At 37.9% G+C, this 18,414-nt stretch overlaps 2 protein-coding genes across 5 annotated transcripts; both read right to left on the reverse strand.

Annotated features, from left to right (window-relative positions):
* Positions 1 to 68: 68 nt before the first annotated feature.
* LOC131333508 (protein ABIL4-like) lies at positions 69 to 4,326 on the reverse strand. The gene is made up of 8 exons (XM_058368074.1): positions 4,076 to 4,326; positions 3,872 to 3,960; positions 3,044 to 3,191; positions 2,651 to 2,750; positions 2,494 to 2,530; positions 725 to 876; positions 568 to 632; positions 69 to 456 (listed from the first exon to the last, which is right to left on the reverse strand). Exons 1-8 carry the CDS (start codon positions 4,160 to 4,162, stop codon positions 289 to 291), a joined length of 846 nt encoding a protein of 281 aa, XP_058224057.1. The 5' UTR covers positions 4,163 to 4,326; the 3' UTR covers positions 69 to 288.
* A 4,943-nt stretch (positions 4,327 to 9,269) lies between these two features.
* On the reverse strand, positions 9,270 to 17,141 carry LOC131323943 (proteinaceous RNase P 1, chloroplastic/mitochondrial-like). Of its 4 annotated transcripts, none has more exons than XM_058355981.1 (7): positions 15,229 to 17,141; positions 15,014 to 15,130; positions 13,801 to 13,982; positions 13,538 to 13,658; positions 12,564 to 12,632; positions 12,090 to 12,411; positions 9,270 to 9,489 (listed from the first exon to the last, which is right to left on the reverse strand). In XM_058355981.1, the coding sequence occupies exons 1-7, from the start codon at positions 17,062 to 17,064 to the stop codon at positions 9,347 to 9,349; spliced, it is 2,790 nt and encodes a 929-aa protein (XP_058211964.1). In that variant the 5' UTR covers positions 17,065 to 17,141; the 3' UTR covers positions 9,270 to 9,346. The 4 variants fall into 4 exon arrangements, with proteins under 4 accessions (XP_058211964.1, XP_058211895.1, XP_058211843.1 ...); XM_058355912.1 differs by having other exon boundaries at positions 9,272 to 9,489; positions 12,042 to 12,411; positions 15,229 to 17,139; XM_058355860.1 differs by lacking the exon at positions 9,270 to 9,489 and adding an exon at positions 10,076 to 10,895 and having other exon boundaries at positions 15,229 to 17,140.
* Positions 17,142 to 18,414: the final 1,273 nt, after the last annotated feature.

Genomic DNA, 18,414 nt, shown 5'->3' on the forward strand with positions numbered 1-18,414 from the left:
ACTGGACCGTTGTAAAGATTTCCATTTCCTCTTTTGCATAAAAAATTTAAACCCGAAAAGAATGGCAATTTAAGAACATCTAACTCCATCTACATTTACCGAACACAAACTGGATTCACATACACTACAAGCATGCTTCATTATATCAAAGGAAGTTCATCTCCTTCAACAAACTTTCTACTTACACGGTGCCTGATTATCTTTACCTAAGGTAATTTTCATGAAGGGAGAGAGAACCTGAAAACGTCCATTTGGAAAAAAGCAGTATTCCAAGCCTCCATATATCATCTACATTGCTCGTTTAGTTTTCCGAATGAGTGTCGCAATGTCGCTGTTCTGCACTGATTTCCAATTTAGAGTGTTGCGTTTGGGCTTACGCTGGAATTTGGGGAATTGGCCTTCTTGTGGGGCCACACCAGTCGACGAGGAAGAGGGGGCCGGCTTGGTTGGCTTGCTCTGAAAAAAAGAAGAAGAAGCTGCGTATTAATATAGCTAGAAACAAAAAGAAAATTGGTTCTATAATGAATTCAGAGGGCTAAAGGGAAGGAAGAGGAAAGTAAGTTTTACCTCAAAATGAAACAAAGGATTCGAAGCTTTTGGCAGTGCAGACAGGCCATCGCGAACAGGCAATACTGAATATAGCCATACATATTAAGAGGCATTCAATATTAGATGGAGTAGATCAAGGTTTAAATCATTCTTTCATAGGTAAATCTCATGTTACCTGATGTTGAACTTTGGTTATCTGTTTCTGTACTTGAATCCTTAACTAGAGATGGCTTCCGGTTGCTTGTGTATAAGAAAAGAGGCACCTCCTCTTCTGCCACAAATTCATGCTTACTAATAGTTTTAGCAGCAACTGGAGACCCGCCTTTCCTGCACGATATTATCAGAACAATAAACATGCTGTAGGAGTTTTTTTTACTTATTTATTGGAATTTTGTAGTTTCTGAAAGAAATTGGTGAAATACAGTTCTTTTAAGACAATGCATGAGGACGGGGTTTTCGAATGAGTTTTGTAGCTATCAATTACTATCAGAATCTTAACGAAATCTGTACTTTGTTGTCGTTGAAACGTTCTTTGAAGATACTTCAGTGAACGTAGGATGAAACTATCAAACATTTATACATGCCATCGATAAAGTCACAGCATAACTTAATTCACACTACGTTTGAACATACATCAGTAATCTTAGTGGTATTACATCAAACGCACAATGATGCAAAGTTGCAAACTAACAAAGACCTACATGTCCTCATCAACCATGTGGTAATTAGACTGATATTTCTGGTTTGAAAGAACTTTGTTGCGCTCATTGTCTGTTACTTGTCTTCCGCTCACGCCTGCATATTTGTGGCAAGTTGTAGCACATAACAGCGACGCACATTAACAATCTGTTGTTCTCCTTCTCAATCCTCTTCATTGCTTGTTCATAGTCGGTTACTTTATCCCTACCTATTGCTAGTGCTCATGTGGAATTCTAACACTAGGTTATGCAGGTCGTCAACCAATCTCTCATGTTGCTCCGCCGTGAACTTCCACTCCAGCCAGAGACTAGCATTATAATCCTTAGAGATGAGTACATTTCAGATCAGTAATCGTCCTTGAACTCATGAAGTATCCAAACTCGGGGATGTTGTCGACCGCCTACCTGCGGTCAACATCCTCCAGGTGCCATTTCGGAGAACTCCACTATCGATATACATTGTCTCAATTGCCTATTTAAAGTCAATAAATAGAACGCTCGCAGTCTTGAACTGTGTCAATTCACACGTCCACTGTGACCATGCGCCACTTAGCACTTCAGCCGTCAAAGGGGCTACATGTAGGTGTCCACGATGGCAGGTTTGCCACGGTAGACCACAAAAGGTCAGAACCGGTACACACTCTTCTTGCATGGCTAATTTGCAAGTTCTTTGCAACCGTGATTTTATAATGAGTTTCAAAAGACGTTACTTTGCCAAATTCTTTCAAAAACTACAATGATCCAACCAGAAGGCCTCGTGGTTTAGGTGTTTGGGTACATCACACAGTTCATTTTCAGATGGACTAATCCAAAAATAAAGTTTTCATTTTCTTGGTCCTCAAAGAATTATTACATAGCCACATAGGTAACATGTAAATTTAACCAAAAGAAAAGATTTTATTTTTCGCAACACAACACTTGCTACTACTTGAAAGTTTTTCATGAATCATAAGCCAAAACCTCCCTTGTTTTAACTCTAACTCAAGGGGTTGGCTTGAGGCCAAGGCCTGACACTCGAGGTTGCTTCCTCTTAGATCTCTACTTCAAACCTCATAGCTGCTATCAATACTTGCGGGGTCAACCAAAGGGGAATTTCTTTTGGCGTTAAATGGTTCCCCAGCTAGTGACACGGCTAGTGATAGTGGGATTCGTCCAAGGATTAGTCAAGGTGCACCTAAGTTGTCCGAAGATCCAAAGTTATTAAAAAAACCAAAATGGATTGGATAAAAAATAAAAGAAAATTTACCTCAAAAGTTCCATTGATATCTGGCGATTTACCATTGCTGATCAAGAGAGACAAATAGGTTTATCAAGAAAAGGTAAATGAGTGCACTAAATCAATTTGTTTTCGGTTATTCGAATAAAATCTCAACCAGAATAGAGAAATGAGGCAATATTCTTACGAGGAAATATGTAACGGGGGTTATATCTGGGAAAGCTTGCGTTCCAGCTTACTTTGGTGAAACCAAGTTGGTGACTGTATTGTTGGCAAGCGACGAGTCTCTGTTAAACACCAAAAATACAAAACACCCCAGTTCAGTAAACAACTGCTCAACTAGGGCTGATTGAACGAACCAAATTGCTCATGTTCGCTCATTAGAGCTCAATTGACATCAGTCTCTTCCGTAAACAAACCAAGCATGAGCATTTTTATGAGCATTTTTTGAAGCGTGTTAAGCTCGCATATCAAGCTCAACAAGCTACTGCTCAGCTCATTTGACATATGAGTGGTAAAATATTCTAGCTAGTTGAGGTCGATGCATGATTGATAATAACAACATTGTGTTAATACTAACTTGTTTCAGTCCATTAATTCTGAACTCTGTTTCTGAAAATGCGCAGTCGTTTGAAAGCCGGTAATCTAGATTAGCTGAGACGCTTCCAAGATGATCAACGACTGTGACCACTGCCCTGCATAAGTACTCTTTGGTGTTTTGCACCACACTGGACATAAAAAGAATCGAAATCTAAACATGTCACCAATTTTGTTGTAATGGGAAAAGATAAGAACACAAGAAAATGCAAGAAAAATGAGACAGAAAAAAACTTGGGGTTCCATATTTAAACTGGTGAAGTGGGTACTTGTTAGTTTTAAATCGCGGTATCGGGAAACAAAACGGTACCGGTTATACGACCATATACGTAAGTAAATAACAGTATCAGAAGTCTGAAATCCCATTACAGGCCAGCTTAAGAGCACATCAGCTCTTAGTGTAGCTTAATCATAATTTCAACGATATGGTAAACATGTTTATCTTATTCTACTAAAATCTAGAATTTGCAGCACAATTTGATACTAGAATCTTAAATTGGTATTCACAGCAATCGCAAACACGCTAAAAAAATCCACATATGGAAGGGTATGTATGCAAAATAGAAGAGGAGAATCACAATCCAAAAAATGCAATGAGATTATGAGAGAGATTTTAAGAATACAAGAAAGACAATAAAAAATAAAATGATTTTCGCACTCACTTTTTTTATTAGTGCACTCATTTTCTTGTATTTTAATTAAAAAATACACATGAAACTTTCACTTTCACTAAAAGACAAAAAATGAGGTGCCTTTATAAAAAATAAAAAATAAAAGTGTGAAAATTATTTTCCAAAAAACATGAACTAACCTTTTTTTGTGTGCATGGTCAGCACTGACGAATGATGTTTCGCAGTAATCGGCGGCGTAGTGAAGCTGAGAACACAAATCCTTGAGCTCCTAAATACATCCAGAAGCAAAGAAAGCTACAATGAAACAACTGAAACAGAGGGAGAGAAAACAGAGCACACAAAGGAAAGGAAAAGTTGGAAAAGTTGAACACATTTACACTGACCTGGAGAGATTTGCTAAAGCGTGTGGGATCATCTTCCAATTTGGCTTCTGGGTTTTCATTTTCTGATGATTTGGATGAGTCCTCCATTCTCTCCCCCTCCTCTCTCTCTCTCTCTCTCTCTCTCTCTCTCTCTGTGGCAAGGTAGAAGCAGAAATGAATAGAAAATAAACAAGAAAACTGTCCGTATTTGTATATCTTATATTAAACTAGTGACTTCTATTGGGTTGACTGCCAGTGGATTTATTATTTTCTGAAGTAACAGAGTAACATGGTTTACATATAGTACTATCATATAACTATCATATGTATGCTAGAGATGGGGAAGGAATGAGTGATTATTCAGTGCGCTTGGAGCACCTGTGTGTTGCTGAAAGGCTTCTCCATCGTACATTTACGTGGAGTTCATCGTAAATCTATATAGAGTCGATAAGCTTAGTTACGAAATCTGCGTGAATTTGTGGTGGTAAATGTTTGGTGGTGGTGGTCCTTGTAGCACCACTTTGGTGATGCGTGATGCTCCAAGAACAACTAATAATTTTAACTCTAAAGGGGTTTGGCTAAATTTATGAGAAAGCAAAAGGAGCTTGTTCTCCAAAAAGTCAGAAATTCGAATCCCATGAAGGATAAACATCCCAAATCTTGGAGCTACTGGAGGTTTGCCCGGTCGTTAACTTTAAGGTTTCGAAAACTAGCCTAGATGCCGGCAAGCTGGCCAGGACATCGGCTTTTAAAAAAAAATTAACAATTTTTGCAAGAAGTGATTAATCAGTGGTGTTCATGGAGCACTTTCACACAAAGAACTCTGCCGAGAATCCCAAGGGGTTTGGCTTGGGACTTAAAAGGACTTAGAAGTTTACTTGCTCTTTTTTAAGGTTACATGTTCGATTCTTCTTGTCAGCAATTCTTAGGACCACTTCACTTCCACAGCTTGTGAAACTGTTATGGGAGAGGTGGTATGAACTGAAGTGTGCGCAAATTAGGCCAGAACACCCTACATAATAAAAAAAACTCTACCGAAACACATTCACGTGAAGCATCCTATTTAAAGAATAAAACCATTTGAAAAAGCATGTTCTGTACATCCAATTTTCTCCTTACAACAATTATTAGTAGTTGTTTGGTAAGTAATAGATAAAAATAAAAAAAACTCTCCCCCTCCCATGTTTCTCTCTCTCTTGAAAAATCTACACTCATATTTCTCTCTCCCCCTCCCCCACTTCTCTCTCTCTCTCTCTCTCTCTCTCTCTCTCTCTCTCTCCAACATGGAGGCACAAACACATTTGCATAAAATATATATTGACTGATACACTTAGAGCACCTCCAACACTATTCTCTACTTTACCAAGTAAAAAGAATATAAAAAAAAAAGACAATATCTATTAACGAATTCAACACTACTCTCTATCCAAATAATTATTTTATCATCTACCCATAGAATTGAGTGACAAGAGAGAGACAGAGAGTAGCTAGTGGAAGTAGACAATGGCAAAGTGTCTAGCAAAAAAGAGAGCCTCTTGGAACATTGAAATTTGAGTTTGATTAGATATAGTAAGCCAACAATGCCCAAGTATTAGAGCCTTTATTTACAAAAAAAAAGTATTAGAGCCTTTTGGATATGCTCGGGCTAGGTTTTTCCTATTTTCTAAATGAACAGAATAGACTAAAAATCTCACAAAGACAAAAAATTTTAGACAAGTCATTCTCCCCACTTACATGAATTAAAAGTCCATTTAGCAGAAACAACTTATCTAAATTCTTACGCTATAGATAATCTTTTTAGGAGAAAAACCCACATTTTGTAGAGAATTTACAAAGAGGGATGCTGTAAAGCATCTCCCTGCAAAGTGGTATCGAGCGGCCGATCAGGCCGTTCGTCTCAGCACAAATAGCTTAGATTGAATTTGAGCGCATACAAATTTGAACCTTTCATTCTTCGGTTAAAATTCAAGCCGTCGATTGCCAAGATGAATACCTCGACGTCCGCTTTGCATGGAGATGCTCCGCAGCATCCTCATTCCCAGCAGTCAAGTAGTAGTAATAATTTTTCGAAACGAATGGGGCCAGGTGAATGGAGTCCCGTGATTCTCCGTACTCTGTTTTCTGTGAAAACGAATAGAGGAGGAGAAGTAGGATTTGATAACACATTACTGAAAAGATGAAAGAAACCAACGAAACAAATTAAAGAGATATTTATTCTCTTTTTTATGGCACATGTACAAGACCAAGACAAAAGTGTCTCAGAATTGCTTCCCAGCGCCCCGTGAGTCTTTGTTGGTTCCTTCCCTCTACAGTTTATTAGGATCCGTCGACCCTCTAGTGAGCAAAGTCTAAAAGCATTGACAATGCTCGAACAAAATTTGGATAGTCAAAAGTTGTCGTAATACCTTTCGATTATTCATTTAAGGGATTGCGAAAGTTAATGATATAAAGGTTCAAAATGATATAATCAAAATTGAATAACAAAAATTTGCCGTATCACATTTTCAAGTCACAAGAAACTAAAAGCTGTGAACAAAGAAAATATTTTTTTTGTAAAAAAAATAGTTTTCAAACTAATGAAAACATTTCAAAATCGTTTAAAAAAAAAAACACTTTTTCGATATGAGTTTTTAAGACAGAGAAGAAGATGTTGTGGTTGGAAGCATAATTTTCAAAAGGATTGTGATTTTGGCACTTCAAAAATTGATGGAGAGGCTCTAAAACTGAACTGTGTTGATACACAAAACGACGTCGTTTTGGAGCCCCTCCATCAATTTTTGGAGTGCTAAAATCAATTTCCTTTTCAAAATTGTGACACCTTGGGACGCAGTAAATTGGAGGGCGGGATGGTGCAGAGCTCATTTTCACCATCCAAAAGTGTTTGGAACGGTCTGGATTTTAAAAGAACTCTTCCAGACTGAAAGAGTTATTTTAAATTCTAGATCATTGATTATCGAGACAGACGATCCGGATGACGCATGCTTGGGGCGCTACATGGTCCCAAAGTCCCAGTAAATTTTAGTGCTTTTAATTAATTAGCTCTCAATCCCAAAAAGAAAGTTGACACACACAGAAAGGACAAAAGAAAAGCCAAAAGAAATCATTAAGTTTGAGCCAAAAAAATTGAGCACATGACGGCTTTGTAGTTCCTAGGACAAATTTTCTTCTACAGCTCTCTAACTAATATAAAGTGTAAAATAAGAAGTCTTTTGGTCTTTATTTTGAGAAGCCATGAATAAGTTTTACGGTGTTCAATTTTGGCCGTCCAAATTGTACGGTCCGAATTAAAAACAATCTATTAACATTATAAATTATCTATTAACGTAATAGATTATTTTTAATACGGACCGTCCAAAACACTTTTGGAGGGTTAAGATTGCACAAAACCGTAAATAACTTATTTCTCTCCTTTATTTTATTAATGTTATAAAAAGACAACTTACAGTTGGTACACCGACAAATTAGTTTAGATAATATATTAGACTCCATTTGTTTGACTTCAATGACAATGAGAAGATCTAAATTTAATATATGTAAGCATAAATTTTATCATGGTAATGCCGATGGAATTGAATCTTGATAACATCACCTTCCTTACGGCTCCAAACGAGCCAAGTCGAGCTTTGAAGTGTTTGAAATAGGCTCATTCAAAACGAGTCTAACTTGAGCTCGGCTCGAGTGAATCCAAATAATGGAGCTCCAGCTCACATCGTTTAGTATCAAGGTGTTTGAGCTAGGCTTGTTCACCAAACAAGGCTCTTTTTTATGAGCCTCTGAAGAAGAGTCGAGCTTTGCATACAAGACGAGTTACAACTAACTCAAACTTGATTTGATTACTAAACAAGTTTAAAACCCGAGCTCGCGTATCGATCTGAGCTAAGTCAAGCCCATAAAAGAGTTGAGCATCGAGCTGCTCGCGAACAGCTCGGTTCGATTCGGTTGCTCCCTATAATCCAGTGTAGTACATATCCCATGCTTTTGGATATCTCATCCCACAGGTATAGTTAAGTCATGACTTGTAGTATAATTTTAAGAATAAAATGTACGACAAACGCGTGTCCATGAATACATATGTCTTTTGTCTTTTGTACTAAAATCCAATTGATCCAAACAGTAAGATAACTTAGCATTTGAAAAACCCTATTTTGTTAGGAATCAAATGACTTAAAGTAGATTACACGTTAGATAAAATTAATTTAAGGAATTGGATCATCTCTCGTTCTTAATTTGGACAATAGGAGTTTATGTACAAATTCAAACAATAAATTATATATCAATTTATTTATTTTTTAATTTTATTTTTTTTAAGATTATCAATGTATGATTCATTTAAACTACCACATCAAGTCCAAAACTTAGACGGAGAGAATTGGAACCCTTAGAATAAATGGCAAAGTTCTTAAATACTATACACACCCCTTGTGCATTCAGGACGCAAGCTACAAACAACCCATGGTATAGAGGTGCCACCTCCAGCCAGTTATTCATGAGTCTTCAAAGGGGACACAAGCTTAGTCACATTATGCGAGAGCAAGAGTGTGAAAGCGCCTCTTGTAAGCATTCTATAGTTCTAATATTCGCAAGTGCGAGGATAAGTGCGCAGTGCGAAGATTGAGCGTGGGTGCCTGAGCAGTTTAGAAGGATTATGTGAGTTCGGGACAAAGGGGAGGCATTTGGGGGTTGGTGCAAATCCAACATGGGGATAATTATTAGAACGCGGGAGATGGAAAAAGGCTTCATGTTGTTTTCATCCATCTCTAGCTACATATTTTTCTGTAAGAAAATACAAGTCTTGCTGCATCTAGGTAAAATCTTAGGAGAGGTTGAACTATTCAGTTGGTAAGATCTTTCAAAAGTGCAACGTGCAATCGGTCATCTGTTCAGGGGTGGAGCTAGGATCATCGGGTGGTGGGGTGACGGTCAAAAACCTAGGCAGTATTTGTGAAATTTTGCAAGTGAGTGCGGCCACTCGCCACTATGTGGCTCCGCCCTGTGTCGATTTGGACGATGCATCAAACTTGAAGAAATATTTAAAAACAAAAAAACAAAACCAATGTATGACCCAATAGAAACAAAGAAAAAAGTAGTAGTAAATAAATAAACAAAAGGAAAACAAGGAAAAATAACAACAAAAAAATAACAAAAAGGAGGAAGAAGAAAGAAACAATAGGAAGATTAAAAAAAAGACAAAAAAAAAAAAAGGTACAAGAGTACTCAAACTTGTTCATCTGGTCTAGTGCATATAATGTGTATTCCCCATAGATCAAACTTCTTCAATCTTTTCCCTGTTAGTTACCTCAGATCATCAACTAACATTAAGCTTCTATGTGCTTGTACAGAAACATTTTGGTCAGACAACAGACTCAGAGCATCCCTCTCTTTCCTTGAGAAAAAAATACTCACCAAATCATTGACCAACCACAGCAATTGGTAAACTGCATTAAGAACCTATTAGTCTTTGATTCAACTAAGCAAAAGTAACCATGAGTTACACCAGAGCCCAGGACCGGCCCTAGGCATAGGCCCACCAAGCAACTGCCTAGGGCCTCCCGTTTTGGGCCCAAAAATTGGACCCCGAAATAGTAGAATATATTAAATATTATGTATGTGAAGAAAATTAAAACTAGGTTATTGTGGCATAATGGTTTGGTGCGCGTGTAATTCGTGTAAGGTCATGAGATCAATACTTGGCATCTCTGCTTTTTTAACCACAACATTAATTTGCTTCTTTTGTTGAACAACTAAATAATATAGTAACATATTAGAGACCCCATTTTCAAATACCGCCTAAAGCCTCGAAACACTCAGGGCCGGGCTTGCCAGAGCCTCCTTGACGATGTCAACATGTTGCAGTAAGTATCACAATACTATCGAAGCGAATGAATGTAAAGATCAGTCTGCAGACAAGAATATACGCAATGAAGATGCAGGAATACTCAACTGAGAAATAGTTACCGGCCTTGTTCGCTCCCACTCGGGCATAGATGGGGGAAAGGAAAGGCAAAGGCAAAGGCAAGGCAAGGCAAATAAATAGACGAAACATTTATGTTTCCTAGTTAACCGAATCGAAGAAGTAGTGGAATCCTTAAATTCCAATGTTCCCACCAACATATACATAAAGCACACCAAAACATCTTGAAGTATTTACTAGTAATAAACAACCCTAATCATAAATTGTTACAACCCCTGTGGGAAATCCCCATAATCACATTTTCATACACTCTCAACCACTTTTGACATTCCTATTCTGATCCGGATACGTTTTTGGTACGTTGTTTCCAAAAAAAATTCCAAAATGTTTTAGAAGCTTTTCCTCTTCCTAGCTAACTGACACAACAGACTGAACAAATTTTGATCCCTAGGAGAGGGAGAAACAAACTCCAACCTCCAAACTTAGATGGCCAAATTGAATTTTATCTAACTATACCTATCAATCAAACCCTAACACTGAGGGAGAAAAACTTGATCTGCATCTGAAATCCTCATGAGTTTCAACTGCTAATTTGGCATTGAGGATGCTTCATGAGCTTCACAACTCTCAATGTCCAGTGTCATTCAAGCTCCTGACATGTTAGTTGTATAGTTTATATTTCAAAATCAATCACACAGCCTCCGAGCTTCTCAGCAGCCTCAATTTGTGGCAGGATTGTTGGATCCTTTCGGATTGAGGGCAAGGGTGTTGATAATATATTTTTGATATTCTCGTAAAATTCATCAAACTGCTGTTTAGAGTCGCCGTCTTTATTTTTGTTGCCATCATTAGATAGTATTGGCATTGCCTCAGTTTTGGTTGGAGTGTCTGAGCTTTCACTTCCTTTATTGTAGACTGGAGATTGCGATTCTGTATTAAGCATTTGAATTCACAATATCAATGCATTTACTCAATCTGGCTACAAGAAGAGATTAAAAGGTAAATGCGGGCGTAAGTTGTAACAATTCATATACATCAAAGCAAAGCAAGTCTGATGTCCTAATCTGTGTGATGTGCTTCAACATGAAAGATGAGACTTGTTAATGACACATTAATCCTACGTAGCGTCAAAAAGACTATATATTCAATAGCTTAAAAGGTCAATGCATCAACCAAATAGTAATTGCAGTCAATTAAAACTAGTAAAATAGATAATAAATCCGTTAAGAGGAAATATTCCTACCAATCCATACATACACAACATACATAATCCAACACAAGGTTTAAAAAATAAGCGAGTCTAGAGGACGAGGGATGAATAGGTGAAGATCTACATGGTTCTACGTTTATCAGTGTATCATGAGTGTTTTTTCCCTGACTAGTAATGTGTTTTTAAACAGTAATATGAATGGGTAGCAATGATAGAAATTTCTGTCTCCCACGTAGCCGCTTCCTAACAAATAAAGAAATCACAAACTTGCTCGGATAATTTTCTGACTAGGACTCCTATGAATCTCGGACATGACGTGCCTCCAACTTATAAGAGTCAGTGCTTCTTAGACAAATTAGAGTACAAAAACTAAAGATTAAATGTGCTATAGTGTACTGACCCAATGTTATATGATATACTTATTGATGGCATTCGATCATATTTAATCATGTGACATTGTTATTGAGAGTTCCACAATTTTTAATCAATCAAGTTTTCAGAGCTGCATTCTGTCATGGAAGTAAAGGTTCTCCTTGTTCTTTCTTGTTTTTACACCCAAATGAGGGGGTTAGGTTGGTCTAACGTCTCTCACCTTTTTTTGCTATGAGCATGCTTGGCAAAGATGGATTGAAGGAAAGAAAAGGAGCACACTTGAGGCAAGATGAAGTAAATTGTTTTGAAGATACGTCATTGAGGATGGATGCATGACAAAACAAAAAATATGATCTAGTCATAGCCAATTATGAGAGAAACCAACATGCATAATTAGAATAACCATTATGACAAATTTTGGCAGAAGAGAAGATTTTGAGTTGCCAACGCTAATAGTAAAATGCAGATCTTTCCTTACTGAACTTGATGATTACCTTCATGTAAGGTAGCAGTTGCTTGTGTTGCTTCAGGCGAGTGGTTACCTTCGTGTATGGTAGCAGTTGCTTGCGTTGCCTCAGGCGAGTGATTACGTTCATGCATGGAAGCAGTTACTTGTGTTGCCCCAAGTGAGTGATTGTCTTCATGTATGGCAGCAGTTACAAGTGTTGCACCAGGTGAGTGATTGTCTTCATGTATGGTAGCAGTTACAAGCATTGCACCAGGTGAGTGATTATCTTCATGCATGGTAGCAGTTACTTGTGTTGACCCAGGTGACTTACCACGTGTAATACATAACCATGTTCTTTCCCCTTCATTGTCATGCTCTGAAGCAATTGGAATATGCCAGTGACCTTTCTCTGACTCCTGTTAAGCTAGAATATTACTCCACAAGTAAAGGTATGTATGATTTGGTTAGCTCTTGAGCACAGAACACACAATCGTATCCACTAACCCATAAACATGCTTACACAGATAACAAGAACTAATTCACAAATAGCAGAATAGAGGATCCGGACCTGAATTACAATAGAGTAAGGAGGCGGCATGTGGATCACCAGACCATTATCAGAAAAACTGAAGCGCACCTTCCAGTAAGAAAGAAGCAATTCTTTGTTAGAAAACTGCATAAGTTAGATTAAAAAATAATAATTCAAATGTCAGTTTGGTAACACTGCCAACTTTCTAGTTTCTGTTTTCAGCTTTTTCTATACAAAAACTCAAAAACCAAAACTATGCTTGGCGCACACTAGTTCAAAAAGTTGCTTCAAGGGAGTAGCCAGAGTTGGTGGCTGGATGGACGAGAGGTCATTGGAAGCTTGCCAGGTGGGGGAATGGGTGGAGGCAGGAGAGGTCATAGGAGATGATGGCCAGAGTTTCGCCATGAGACAGTGGCCAGTGGTTAAAGGTGGGGGCTCAGGTGGTAGGTGGTGGAGGGGGAGGAGAAAATGAATAGTGGCTCTTCCAAGCAGCATAAACATCTTTTTCTACTCCCCATATATTTTTCAAAAGATCTTGACAGTGAAACCATATACCAAACACACTACTGTCACAATTTCAGAGCATGAACATAGAAGACAGAAAATAGAAGGTTTTCCAAACATAGACATTGTATTCAGGTTAAAAGATCCTTCAGAAACAGAGCTGGCGAATACAAGTTAGGGAGAAGACAGCCATAGGAGCAATCTATTTATCCTCCTTTTTGTTTAATTTTTTTTGTGTTTTTGTTAGGGAGGGGGTGAACATAGGCAGAGCATCAGTCAAGAAAATGGTGATCCTATAAACATCTTGGACGTACTCAGTCATATTTGAACTCTTAAGAGGCAATGATAGTAATTTTTTTTTTTATCAGTACAGTCATAGTAGTTTTTTTTTGTTTTGAACAGACAGTCATTGTAGTCGGATTAAGCAAATTAGGAAGCAAAATATGGTCCTATTGCCTGAGTAAAAATTGCCTACTTATGAGATTTGTTTTTTGAAGATAAGTACTTACTTGATGCCTTTCTTTCCATCTGGGGAAGAAATCATTTCCCAGAAGGAGAAATAAATGATCTCTCATCTCATCGTTGGTCACAATTAAGCATTTACTCTTTATAGCTGCATACAGCCAGTACCTGAAGTAAAGGTTATTAACCATGGAACTTTAAATGATGAATCATCAAGAAATATGTTCAAAGATGTACAATCAGAAACAAAATTGCTAAATAAAAAAGAAGACCACGACTATCTCACATATATGTAATAGGTGTATCTCACCAATCATCATTTGACCCTGTCGGAGTGGCATACAGTGCATCAACAGTTTTCCATTTGTCAATCAGTTCCACACATACTGGTTTATCCAACTGATAACCAGTGAGACGTCTATGATAAAACACAATGAGTGGCCACTTTTTCGAAGGAAGCAGCGGAAGAACTCCATTCACAACAGCATTTACCTAAAGGCCCATCATGAAAAGTATACCAATTACTCAATGAGAGGAATCCAACCAAAAATTCTATATGCACTTAAGAAACTTTCCTTACATGTAGTGTCTGCTCCAGAATTTTTAATAGGTTCATCATTTAAAATTTTCATTGGAAAACCATAAATATAAACTGAGATTTGATGTAAAAGGTTATAAAAAAATAAACATGTAAATGCATACAATACGACAATTTCTGTCGCGAGTTTTCATATGTTGTCATCAATGCTATCAAACATAATGTACCTAACCAATCAATCATTCATCCACTGATCTTCTTATTCAATTATGCAGTTTAACCTTCTATATTTTAATACTGAAAAGCTTCTTTCCAGTGTTAAGACTTGTGATAGTTAGCTCAACGGTACTCCCAAAAATTTGCATCACTTAGTAGATATATCACTTGCTTCTCTGGGTTACACAAGGAGAGAGCCTAAGAAATATAGTATGGGGGATTGGGCCTAAAAATGATTACATTATGGATTGGTCGAAGTCAAAGTGGTGTTTGGAGTAACGAAATGGGTTATGATTGTGAAGCGAAGTCCCACATCGCCTAGGTACCAAAGAAATATGAAATAAATAAGCGTAAGGGCATATCCTCGCTTCACTAGCTAGCTTTTGGGGTTGAGTTCTACCCAAGACCTTGTAACATAATATCAGAGCTAGGTACCAGAGAAGGGTAGGGTGTGTGTCTCTGGCCTGCACGTGGTAGGTGCTGCAGAGTGAGCACGCTACGCTTGAGGGAGGGTGTGAAGCGAAGTCCTAGATTGGCTGGGTACCAAAGTAATATGAAGTAGAGAAGCGTGAGGGCATTCTCACTTCAACAGCTAGCTTTTGGGATTGAGTTCTACCCAAGACCGAGTAACAATGATATCAACGGAAAATACTTCTATGACACTTGAAATGGATTAGCAGAAACTATAAACCTACAATGCAGGAGTAATTTTTTTTTTTTTTTTTTTTTTGAGTTTTCATTTTTCATTTGAGAATGTTCAAGTGAATACCCTGGTCAACATTTCCACCAGCCCCTGCTTCGATGATTTGGATTTCCTTTTACCAAGAGTGCCAACATTCGCTCCATCTACAACTGCTTCAAAAGGTCCACATCGGTCAAGCCATTTCTACAAAAAAAAAAACCCACAAAGTTTCCATATTAGTTTACCAGACCAAGTTATAACCCCACACTAAGTATAGTAACGATATCGCAGGCTTCTGATACCTGAAACTGCCGGAAGCTTGAGTTTTTCTCTCTCTGTGCAGCTAGAGATGCGACCGACTTGGCAAATTTTTCAGTTTCTACAGGATCAAGATCTACTGTTGCCAACTTCTGCCCACAACACCTGCACAAGCCATCCGTCCCAACAGACGTGCGGAAAAAATTCCATTTCCCTTTACCTAACCAACCTTGTCCATGCCACCCCCCACCTCCATTTTTAATTGCTTCCCGTATGAAATTTTCATCCACTTTCCTTTTCCCTACTTTTGAAGCTACCTTGCTTGTGAACCATTTCTCAAGCAAAACCGCTATAGAGGGTGAAACTTTCCGAACAATTTTTCGAAACCTATGTAACAAATAATAAACTTTATCATTTCTGCCTGCTTCTATACTTACTTTTAAGAGAGCCCCCAGTTCTGGCTCTTCTGGGTATACACCATGCTCCAACATGTGTTGTTCAACAGAAAACGCTTTGTCAACATCTCCACAGTTACAGAAAGCAGACAGAGCCGGATCATACGATCTCAATCGAGGGTTTACTCCACGCGGCTTCATTTGCTTTACTATAAAAAAGGCCATGTCACCGTCACCCAATGCCATACAGAGTCTAGCAGCAGATGTAAAACTTGCTTCATTCATCGGGACCTCGTTGCAGCACATTCTATTACAAATTTCGAATCCTCTCAAAAGTGCATACTCCTTGATCATGGTACTACTCGCCCCAATGTCTAATTTTTTTGTGTTATCGCCGTCTTTGATATCTCCACTTTCTGAATCACCAATTCCCATATCGTTTCTCCCATCCTTAACCTGAGGATTTGGCTTCCCATTGTCAACCATTCCAATTTCCTTCAAACGGAAAAGTATATCATAATTCTCGTTTCCTACTTCAGTTAGAACCCAAAAATAGTCCATTTCCATGGCACCCGAATCGATCCATTGGTCAAGGGATACAACGAATTTACCCAAAACTTCTGTATCCGAAGTAGAAACCTTACCAATAGGGTCCAAAGTACTCGAACTACGACCACCACTCCCACTCTTCGCAGTTTGAACACCACCAGTAGCTGCAGAAGAACAAAGATACAGCAGAATAGTATAATGGGACTGGTCCATTCTTACACCTTCTCTCCGAGCTGAATCGTACAGTATAAGTGCACCCAATACATCTCCCATCTTGGAGCACCTATCCAACCCATGCTTCAACATAACCTCCGGCGGATTTCCCTTACCTTTTTTACCCTTACCTTTCTTATCCCCTTTCTTCCTCCTATTCACTCCCAACTGCTTACCAAAACCCTTCTCAATCTTTCCATTACTCTCCCCATTACTTCCAGTCAAATTTTTCTCAAAATATTTCCTTATACTCTCAAAAAACAGATTAGAAAACTCAAAACAGATTCCCCTTTTTTCACTAGAATCCAATCTTTTCGCCGTATCCCCGTCCCTTGTGGCACCAGTCAGTTCAGGGTTTTCCACCTCTACTGAACTAACACTCTTTCTACGGGTTTTTCTGCCTACCCTTTTCCCATTAGCACTAGATTGAGAAAACCCAGATGAAGTTGCTATATTATTGCTATCATTCGAGGTTTCACATGGGATTTCTTGGCGTTTCTCGGTCAGCGTGGCGTCAATGCGGGCACAGGGTGTTCGAAGTGTAAGAAGGGGTGAGAAGCGTGGTTGGAGTGGAGGGCGTTGTTTAGGTGGTGAGAGAGTGAGGGGAGAAGGAGAGGGAAAGTGGAATTTGAAGGAATTGTTGAAAGTCCATGGAGACTTACAGAGAGTGCTGGAGTAGGGTTGCGTCTGGCGCTGTAGAGGGTTGGAGGTGGAGAAGGCCATGCGTGGCCGTTGAGGGGGTGAGAGCTTTATCGCGTTAAAACCAGTGCAATATACGAAGTGGAAAGTTCGATGGACGGTCATACGGTCATGTATAAGGGGTTAATTTTAAATTTTTGACAGAATCAGACTGAGCATTTTATAATACAGTAGTATTGATGTCTAATTAAGTTAATTTTTGTATGGATATGCTAACATTTTTTTTTTTTTTTTGACACGATGGATATGCTAACAATTTTGAACCATTGGGATTGACACTATAAGTTGAACAATTTAGATTCTAACAATAAATGCATGGTTAAACCTACAATGGTGGTGGCAGAACCCGTGCTTGTTCCCTTTCGGGCAAAACCCATGGGTACACTCCCAAAAAAAAATACTAAAAATTTTGATCATCGAAAAAATGGGTGGTTAATAGTACCAAACAAAATATGTAACTAATACAAATATATATATATATATATATATATATATATATATATATATATTGGTATGTGTGTGCGTAATTAAAATGAAAATGTGTAATTATATTGGTATTTATCTCACACTTCTTCGTTAAAAAGCAATGCATAACTGATACAATAAATAAATATGCATGGCGTAAACCAAAAAAAAAAAGAGCTCCATGCACCAAAAATATGCACATCATCCTCCAACTTTAGGAGACTAGGAGTAACATACACTTTTAAGGTACACGGTACATCCGTGCGTAACTAGTCAAATAAATTCATGATATATACCAAAACTATGCATACACCATAATAACATGTAGTAACATTTTTGTGATAGCTTTCTCCTAAATTTAGAGGCAACTTTTGTCACTTTTTTTTTCACAGTATCTTCAAATTAAATTCGTGTCAAAAATAAAATATTGCTAGAAATGAAAAAAGTTCAAACTTTCAATGTATTTTGGTTCATCGTATGATTCATATAGGAACTTTTTACAATATCGGTATATATTTCTGCTATACTTTATCGATTTCTTCCGTCAAGACGAACGATTAATTTCAAAAAATTTGACAATTTCTTTTTCTCAATGAACACCAATAATCCAGCTGTATGTAGGAACAATGAATTTGTCAACACTTTTATCCTTAAACCATTCAAGCTTTGCTTTTATTTATACTTTACTTTCAATTGCACCTGCCAACCATTTGCTTCCTCACTCTCAAATTTGAATTTTGAACTTATCTTTACATTATCTCCAAAATATATATATACGGAGTATTAACTTTTACACATAACCAACAACATCAATCCAAATCAAAAGACGGAAATCATTCAGTGATCGAGGCCCTGAGAGGGTTTTGGCTTCCATGAATAGTAAAACACAAGTCATACCATCTAGAATTC

This window comes from Rhododendron vialii, chromosome 1a, assembly GCF_030253575.1.
Source record: "Rhododendron vialii isolate Sample 1 chromosome 1a, ASM3025357v1".
Taxonomy (NCBI): domain Eukaryota; kingdom Viridiplantae; phylum Streptophyta; class Magnoliopsida; order Ericales; family Ericaceae; genus Rhododendron; species Rhododendron vialii.